General features: G+C 32.9%; 1 protein-coding gene and 1 non-coding gene across 2 annotated transcripts; both read left to right on the top strand.

Moving 5' to 3' along the window:
• The first annotated feature begins 602 nt into the window (after positions 1-602).
• Positions 603-5,111, top strand: LOC107830895 (mannan endo-1,4-beta-mannosidase 4-like). The gene is made up of 5 exons (XM_016658572.1): positions 603-938; positions 2,293-2,487; positions 2,827-2,949; positions 3,585-3,781; positions 4,733-5,111. Exons 1-5 carry the CDS (start codon positions 603-605, stop codon positions 5,109-5,111), a joined length of 1,230 nt encoding a protein of 409 aa, XP_016514058.1.
• LOC142174057 (U6 spliceosomal RNA) lies at positions 2,581-2,682 on the top strand. Its single transcript, XR_012703410.1, has one exon. It is a non-coding gene; the product is annotated as a U6 spliceosomal RNA (small nuclear RNA).
• Positions 5,112-10,469: the final 5,358 nt, after the last annotated feature.

Here is a 10,469-nt window from a genome sequence, read left to right as displayed (position 1 = left end):
AACCTTAGCTTAATTTTGACACTATTTCATTTTAGCAAATCAAGAAAATGATAATTTTTTTATTGTTTTTCCCTTATCGTTAATTACTTATTTTCAAAATTATTTTTCAAGACTTTTTGAAACGCTATCATTATTAGGGGTTATAAGGTAAAATACATACTACAATTATTATTTCTTAAGGGGCACAAAAAAATCAAAGTGGACAAGTAAAAGTAAACGAATGAAGTATAAAAATAAATTTTATGCGAGTTGAGAAACACACATCTTTAAACTAACGTTTAAAGTGACTCATAAAATTGGTCAAACTAAATTAATAACGGTACTAAATGTTATTCTAGCAATTTGTTATTCATTAAGTATGACTCTGTAATAGCAAGTGCCTGATTCTAACAATCTCACATTATAGAGATAAATCATATCTGTATTTGATATTATTACTGAGTTAGATTCCTCATCAGTCATCACTACTAATTAAACTTTTTAAATTGTTTTTTTTTCTCACCTATATAAACACATCAAGAAATCAGTAGTATACGAAGCATAAACCATTTTCTTCCTTTTACTCTATTTTTTATTCCTTCAAATTATTTTTAAAAATGTTGATGAATAACTCATTCATCTCTATTTTGATAGCTATAATTTTGACACTATTTTTAGATAAATTTCACAAACCAATTAAAGCTTTTTCAAACCCTAGTTATGTTTATACAGATGGAACTCATTTTGCACTAGAAGGAAAGCCATTTTATTTAAATGGTTTTAATGCTTATTGGCTAATGTATATGGCTTCTGATCCATCAACAAGGAATAAGGTTACAACAACATTTCAACAAGCTTCTAAATATGGTATGAATGTTGCTAGAACTTGGGCTTTTACTGATGGCGGTTCTAGACCCTTACAGTCTTCGCCTGGTGTTTACAATGAGCAAATGTTTGAGGTAAGTATTTGATTTTGGGAAAATAATAATGTATAGCCGCTCTTAATATATATAAATAGTTTCGGCCTCGTGCTAAAAGTGATTTTTGCCATTTGATTTTCTCTTTGTTCTTTTGCCTTCTTTTCAATTCCGCTAAATATTTGATTTTGGGGAATGATACTGTGTAGTCGGTCATACCAGAATTTCAATTATTTAGAGCTAGAAGCTTCGCCGTAAGCAAGCAAGATGAGGTCGCTCTCCTTCGTAGACAAGGCTCGTTCATAATAGCCGATATGTGTGTGTGTGTTATACAAAAAATATAAACAGATTATACACTTTTACGACTATCGAATATAAATAGTTTAGGCCGCGTGCTAAAAGTGATCTTTGCCCTTTGATTTTCTCTTCGTTTTTGTTGCTTTCTTTTCACGTGCGCTAAGTTTAAAACCAAATCCAATGAAAAAGAGTTGAAAGAAATTATTTGAGCTTTTTATTTTATACTATTCTTTAACCAAGAGAAATTGATGAATCACGGTGTATAAAAATTGAATTTGAAAAAGAGTCAGAAGAAATGATCTGTATGAAGGTTTTTTCTGCTCAAATTTGAATTTAATATGCAGCCAAGCCTTCTCTTGGGATTTTTTTGTTATAGAATTGGTTTTTTAAGATTTAAAACTTTTATTTTTGTTTAATCCTTTTCCAAATTCAACTTATACTTACTCTTTGAAAAATGAGTGAATTAACGGAGAAAGGAACTACTATGTATTTATATCATTAGATAATGCTTTCCTGATTTTGATTTTTGTTATATGCTTGTAATCGCATGTTTTAATTTTATTCTGAAAATTCATATCTAATAGAATCTCATTTATTCAGCAGAAATAGAAACTCTCTCCTAAATCTGATTCTACTTCTACCATTTTGTTCATTATGATTTATGATAATCAAAATTAAAGGAGTCAAAGCAATTTATTAATTTTATTCTCAAGCCATTTATTTCCTTAATTATGAGCTTCATTAAAACTAAAATTATTACGCGCTTCTATTGAAAATTAAATACACAATAAACCATCGACCTCAAGTTAATTTGTGGATCTAATCCTACGCGAAAAGTAAGAAAGTCTTGCATACTTTAACCACTTTAAGATAAAAAGTGGAGTTACTCCCTCAACAAAACTCGAATAAGTTGAGCCAAAAATGTCAATTCAAGATAAAATCATGATTAAGTAGTATTTTTTTAGGATCTACTCTAAAGTTTAGAAATTAGTTAACTGGTAAAGATACATATACTTGATGTTGTGTTATATTGCCTTTACTCGATATTTGTGTTATATTTCCTTTTTTGATTTTTTGATTTTTATTTTTTGCTTATCAGGGATTGGATTTTGTAATATCAGAAGCCCAAAAATATGGAATTCGCTTGATTCTTGGGTTAGTTAACAACTGGGATATTTTAGGAGGAAAAAAACAATACGTAGAATGGGCACAGGAAAGAGGACAGCAATTAACAAGTGAAGATGACTTCTTCACTAACCCTATGGTTAAAGGATTCTACAAAAATCATGTCAAGGTATATAAAAAAAAAATTCTTTTTTTTTTTCACATTTTAACTTAATCAAATGCTTTATTTATTTATTTTGTATGATATTATTACATTTTTATTCATATATCTATTTGGTATGGTAAATAGAATGGATGCATATAAAATTAGCATAACCCCTGCGAAAAAATGACGTGTATAAATCAAGAAATAGTCCAATTTTTTAATTATGATTTTCCAATATATTTATCTATTATGGAATAAAATAGTAGTAATTAATATGGTTCTTATTGCTATTTACTGTGATTTATTTTTATATTTTTTTCTTAAGTTTATATCGATATATTTTTACTTATATTATTTTTGCAGGTTGTGCTTACAAGAGTGAACACAATAACAAAAGTGGCATATAAAGATGATCCAACAATTCTTGCATGGGAACTAATGAATGAGGCTCGTTGCCCATCTGACCTCTCTGGAAAAACTATTCAGGTCTTTTCTCCTTCTTAACATGGCAAAAAATTTGAACTAAAATATAAATAGATATTAATATTGATCAGAAGTGGAATCAAGATTTGAAGTGTATGAGTTCGAGATTCCGTTTAAGTTATTGGGTCCTAAATTAAAATTTCGGCCCGTGATGGTTAATTAAGTTGGTTGGGTGATTGGTTTTCCATATAAAGGACATGGGATCGATTCCCCTCACCAGTAGACTCCTCAGTCAGAGTTCATCGCATCGAGCTTGCCTAATGCGATTTACATCTCATGTATGGTTTGCGAGCTATTGCACAGTGACCAGGTTACCCAGTGCGCACCCGAAGGATAACGACTGGAGAATTCTCTGAGAATTTTCCAAAAATTAAAATCCTGAATGCACCTTTGATCACAGGCAATTGTACATCATAACTTATTTGAGATGCTTTTTTTCCTTCCAAAACGAAATAATCACCTCTTGCTTATTGCTCTCGATCTACATCTTACCTAACTCGATGTTATTTTTCTTCTTAGACACACAAGGTTTTTACTCTCGTTTTGTAGGGTTTCCACTTCGTATCGTCTATTAATTTTACTATTTTCTTTGAAGTATTAAATAACATTCTTTTTTTCTTGGAATTATATTTTTGCAGAACTGGATCACAGAAATGGCAGCATATCTTAAATCAATAGATAAAAATCATCTCTTAGAAATTGGTCTTGAAGGATTTTATGGGGATAACAAGAAGCAGTACAACCCTAATTATCTGGAACTTGGGACTAATTTCATCTCCAACAATCAAATTTGGGGAATTGATTTTACCACAATTCATATCTACCCTGATCAATGGTAATCTCTAATCCCCTATTTTTCATATATATATATATACATTATAAATTAAAAAATATGACCAGTGTAGATTCATATAATCGACCCTCAACTTATTTGAGGTTGAGATGTAATTATTATTGTCATTGTTTTAAAAAATTATTTTTGCTTTTGTCAATCAACCTTATTAACAATTTGGCTAAGGTTATTTATATATGGATTTAACGAATATTTACGCGATCAGTATGATTTAACCTATTGTAGCAAGGACATGATTTATGTTTCTAGGTTATTATTACTAATCCTCTATTTATGGATTGTATCATTTAGTTATCTTTTATCGTATAAACTCAATTTATAAAAGTTAAACTCTTTAAATTTATGTATCTTATTTAAACGGAAAAGACTCCGAGTTGTACTCCATTTTTCTCAACCATTTTTACTTTATCTTTTCTTTTCTTTTTTTGTTAGTTTTTGAAACTCAATCATATCAATTTAAAAGTCAAATCATGAATGAACAATATGATTAATTTTAAGTCAACATCCATTGATTTTGACTTTCGAGACTACATAAAAGAACAGTTGTTGAGCAATTTATCTTTTCAAAGGTATAACTACACAATATAACCGATCTAAAAAATAATAGTCGATAAATATATATATTTTTATATATTAATATATAATGTACATATTTTATACATAACCAATGTATTTTGTATATTTAGCTAGCGCATTTAATTATTAACTTACCTTAGTTTGTACCCTTAACCGTGCTCTGTTGATTTTGGACCAGTGCGGCTACTAACAATCCCAGGCTTAAACTTAAAATAGCCAGTGGATATATAATTTGTGTATAATTTATATATAATATGTGTATAATCATTGTATAATTTATATATACTGACTAGAAAAAATAAATAATGAATTCGACCGGCTATTTGTGTAAAAATCGTCTAACCTTTTGGGCTGCAGGCTACAACCAGGTACAAGCCCAGAGGACCAAGATAAATGGGCTTCACAATGGATCCAAGCCCATATAGATGACTCCAAATTATTGAAAAAACCTTTACTTATTGCAGAATTTGGCAAATCTTCAAGTACCCCAGGGTATAATGTTACAATGAGAGACAATTATTTTGGAAAAATATATGGAACTATTTTTAATTGTGCCAAATATGGAGGCCCATGTGGTGGTGGGCTTTTTTGGCAACTTTTGGCCCAAGAAATGGATAGTTTTGGTGATAGTTATGCAGTGGTCTTGCAAGTCAGCCCATCAACTGATAGAGTTATGGCTTTACAATCTCTAAGGCTCTCTAAACTATTAGATTATACAAATAGATTAAAATTGTAATGTTTTAATTCATTCAAGTATCAAAGTTATTGTAATTTTTCTAGCTTTGACCATCTTGATCAAAGATAGCTTTATAATCTCTATATCATTTTAGACATTAAAAAGGATTATCTTGTGCTAATATGTGACTTTTAGATGTGTGAATGACATGTTATTTTAGACATATATTCTTTCTATTTCATTTTGTATGATAATGTTTTACCGAGTATAATATTTAAGAAAGAAAAACTTATGGTAAAAGTAGCTTTAGAATTTTAGTCTTGAACAAGTTATAAGCATAATTTATTAAGGGTAAAATTAAAAATTTAAAGTTAAAAGAGTTTACAGAATGATGTCAATCTTTATGAAACATATTAAAAAGAAAAATACTATATGAAAAAAACAAAAGAAGTATTTTCTTTTTGTTACAGAAGAAGTATTAAAGTACGTGACTTTAACATACAATGTTTAGTTGAAACAATGGCAATACACATGTAACATATACCATCATCCATCTTTAAGTAGAGGTCTTGAGTTTGGACGCTGAGAATGAAGAACTTCTTAGTATATAGGGAAAGTTTTAACCTCATAATAAGCCTACTCGATACGAATCTGAATTAACCGAATGATTAATGAAGAAAAGGATTTAAAAAAACTAAGACACACACGTAATACACGCTTGTCACGAGAAATCGGCATAACCCATGATAGAAAACTAGAAATAACGAAATATATCTTAAATGTTTATCAGCTTGGTTGATTAAAGAAGTTGACAAACTTTTTCATCAAGATTTCTGCATTTTCACAATTCGGTTTGTGCAAATGGAAACCATGATCTTAAACCGTTGCTGCCTAATGGATTTCCATTGGCACTCGCTTGAACTATCATGTTCAGTGGCGGATGTAGCGTAGTATCACCGGGTTCAACTGAATTCATAATTTTTTACGCGGAGTAAAAATTTATGTGTAAAAATTCATTAAAATTACAAAAATAGTAGATATGACCCATAACTTTAAAAATATAATAGGTTAAATGCTAAAAACTTTAAAAGTTGAACCTATAAGATTTAAATCCTGAATCCGTCTTTAATTATGTCATGGGAAATATTGGCACAAGTGTTTTGGGGTCCTATATATGTGAGCAAAAGGCTAGTATATTCAGAGTTAGATATACATCTCAGTATCCGCTATATCAAATTAAAACTACCTACAACGTCTAAAATTCCTCACGTATATACACTACTAAAAAACGGTCAAATATCGTCCATAAAAACCGACCAAAATCGGTCGGAATCGAATAAAAACCGACCGATTACCAACTGATTTCAACTAATCGAAAAAAGAATGGTCGCAATAGGGGAGCGACCGCCTTCGGTCGATATTACCCACTGAAATCGGTCGATATTTGTCAATGCACTTTGACCAAATTATCTGACACAAAATAACCATACCGACCGACTTCAGTCGATATTTTTAAAAATAATTTTAAATTATTTTTAAATTAGCGACCAAAGTCGGTCAGAACTTTAATTATTAATTTTTTTAAAAATTGTTCAATTCCGACCGATTTCGGTCGGAATGATTAAAATATTTAAAACGTAAAATTAAAAATTCTGACCACAGTCGGTCGGAATTGTTAAAATATTTAATATTTAAATTCAAAAATTCCGACCGACGTTGGTCAATAACTTTGAATTTCTGGGAAATTCAAATGAAATGTTCCGACCGACTTCGGTTGGTAGGCGGTCGGTTGTCTGGTATTGTTTTGGCAGAATACAGTTGTTTCATAACTGCACCACCTTGCCAACAACCAATTGCTGCCATTCAACCAATATCAACAACAATAACAACAACAATAACAACTATCAAAACTATATTATTAACAAAACATCATCTCCATCTCTACTAAACTATATTAACAAAACATCATACCCAACAATAAAATGTTTCACAAGTTAAAAGTTCAAACATCATTCAATGAGTGTTTTGTATTGCATCACCTCCATTTTCACTACTAGAAGCTTCATCGTCGGCATGGTTCGAAGGATCACGATGAGAAGGACTAGCATCTGGGGAAGGCTCATGAGACCGGGGAATAGGGAAAGCACCACTAGCAAGAAGATTGGCCAGCTAACCTTGAAGGAGATTAAATTGTTGGTCCCTCTTTTTTAGCTGAACTTGAAGGGTATCAAATTGTTTATCTCTCTTTTGTTCTCTAACCTTTGTCTCTTCAAGATTTGCTGTCAGCTTTGCGATCTTCTTCTCCATAGACAAGATAGTCGACTTATCAATTGCCTCGCCTTGGGCGGAAGTCCTTATTCCTTGCAATCCAGCCATGTAGCGCCGAAATGATCTCTCTGAAAGACCGTATGCTATCCCCTTTTTAGGACCACCGACAACATCCAACCATATCTTTTGCGCTTCTTCGTCTGAAACGGGTGGTCATTCGCCTTGCTCATTCGGTGGCAAGCTCTGAGTGTACTCCTCCACATTAATCTTGTAGAGACCCTTTATTTAGAAAATAGAAAATTATTAACTATATAATATTATAAATATTAATTTCAAGTTATAGTAGTTATGAAACTTACATATGTAGTCTCCGTCCGGTCCTCGACCCATATAGTTGGATCTGTCGGTGCCTTCTTCTTCCGGATGTGAGTCTCCATGAAGAACTCATCATGAGTCATCTTCCTCCCATATTTTTTTTCCTACAAATATAATAAAACATGTTAACTAAATTAAAATATATAAATATAGTTTAATATATATAGAATTAAATATTTTAAGGAATTACCAGTAGTCTCCTCGCAGTCCCCATGCTCCTTGCACCCACACAGTTAAGGAGCCACCCTTCTCAGATGCTCTGGGCCTTTTTCCATGTTCACTCTTCTTCTTGAACTTCTCAGTGGTCCACTGCCTCAGTAGATCCTCCCATGTGTGCGGTAGAACCCATGAATACTTCTCGCTCTTCTTCCGAGCACAATAGAAGGAGCTTAGTCTATTGTTATGCCAGTCCTCCCAGGCACACTTGGTCTGTAAATGAAGTGTGTAACGTTAGATGAAAATATTGATAATAATAATGATTAAATAGATAAGAATTGTATTAAAACCTTAAATTGGTTGAAAATGTGCTCAACGAGCTCCGGTGGAAAGTCACTCCAGGTCGCATAGGGTGCATCATACAACCAGCAAGAGCTTCAGTGATTATCTTTGTAGTCTGATGATTAGGTATGAACCTGTAACATAGCAATTACATTAAATAAAAAAAACTAGCTATTATAATTTAGCAAAAACAAAGAAGTAATAAATAAATCTTCCTCATTGCCCTCAGGCCTTATGATCATCCTATGATAATAATCATACTATACTTCCTCTGGATCATCTTCCTCTGATGAACCTGAAGCGTGCGTAGAAGGGGAGGCATCTAGCTCGGCGCTACTATCCCGAAGGCTAAGTCTAGAAATGCTAGGACACGAACTCCGTGGAGAGAGAGACGGGGTTCGCTAATGAAGATGATTGCGATCCACACCCCTACTGCGATCTAGACCCCTGCTGCGATCCAGACCCCTTTTGTGATCCGGCTGGCTGAAATCTAGATGGATGTGATCGAGCTGGTGGTGAAGCAAATGGAGCATATGACGGGCGTATCACCACATGGCCATGTGACTGGTGACTCGATGGACCAATGTAACTATATGCAGGATCATGTGGAGGAAACAGGGTATAGCCCTATGGGTAAGAATAATACTGGGAGGGCGAATAATAGGTGTTGGGTCAAACCACTTGCATCGGAAAAGTATGATCTTCTTATTTGGCCAACCTGAATATGATAATTCTAGAATCTCTTTGATCACACCATAATAATCATTTTCTCCATCCTGGTTACCTTCACCACCTTTGACACACACCCTACTATTATTGATTTTTTTTATACTCGGAGTATTCCTCAGTGTGAAATTTGTAACCATTCACAAAATACTTAGACATAGTTGTAACCGTAGGTGTAGGTCCCCAAGATATATCTTTCAAAAATTGATTAACACTGTTGTTTGGATTATTGGCCTATATGTAGTGTTAAATAAATCACAAGTGAGCAAGTATATTCACAAGTGACCAAGTATGTATATTCACATGTGAGAAAGTATGTACGATGCACTTACACACTCTTTAAATCATGCCTCAAATTTAGAATATACAACATCATGGCCAAATTGACTCACAAGTCACTGAGCGACACATTGAAAATTTTGTTAGTTGCATCAACCAAATTAAATAGTAGTCCATATAAATTAATCTTACATCAACACTTACTTAAGAAAGGGTTGAACTTCTGGACAATTTAGCAACACATAATTTGAAGTTGATTTGCTAAGGCCCCTTTTTGTTCGATCTTTAGGACCTCGGCCTGGTTGATTGAATATGGACATTGGTGGATATAATAGATCAATCTCAATCACGACATTGTGCTGATTGGACCTATTTCTAACACATGGCACATGACTTTCGAAGTAGTAAGAAAAAAAATGGGCAGTTTCCTTTGCAAGATAGGCTTCGCATATGGATCCTTCAATCCTATTCCTCTATTTAACAAATCGTTTACACTTGCCGATAGTCCTGCACATTGTCATATTAGACGATAATGTTAAAGAAAATTACAAGAATAAATCAAGGTTTGATCATTACCTCTCTAATGGATACATCCACCTGCATTGAACCGACCCTCTAAGTCGTGCCTCGTGTACTCATCGATGTGTACAACCTCTTTAATCTAGGAATAAGAGGTAAATAATGCATCAACTTCACATCAACCTTCTTCCCGCTAGAAACCCGCTTAAAACCAGGTTTTTCACAAAATTTACAACTTTACAAATCTGCATAACCCTTATAATACAACATACAACCATCTTCACAACAATCGATTCTCATAGACGAGAGTCCTAACTTAGAAACCAATCTTTTAGCCTTAAAGAAATCTTCAGGTATGTTGAAAGTTGGGTCAACTAGTTCACTCATAAGGCCAATGAAAGAATCCATTCCCACTTGAGAAATATTGGTGTCACGACCCAAAATCCACCTAGTTGTGATGGAACCTAACCCAACCCGTCAGGTAAGCCAATTAATAACTAACCAATTTAATTGAGATTTATTATGAAAAGAAATGAAATTACAACTGCTTTTATACAATAACTTCTCAAGGACCGGTAGTACAAATCATGCGCTTTTAAGATTAGAATTTACAAAGCTGGTATGAAATAAATACATCCTCTGTCCGAAATGTACATAAACAGATTTTTTAAAAATCTAAGGCTACCATGAACAAGAGGAAGCTACAACCGGAACTCAGGTACATCTTCAAATCCAATTCCTTTTGATCACAGC

The sequence above is a fragment of the Nicotiana tabacum genome, chromosome 19 (genome assembly GCF_000715075.1).
Source record: "Nicotiana tabacum cultivar K326 chromosome 19, ASM71507v2, whole genome shotgun sequence".
NCBI classification, from domain to species: domain Eukaryota; kingdom Viridiplantae; phylum Streptophyta; class Magnoliopsida; order Solanales; family Solanaceae; genus Nicotiana; species Nicotiana tabacum.
This window is presented reverse-complemented; position numbering and strand designations above follow the sequence as displayed.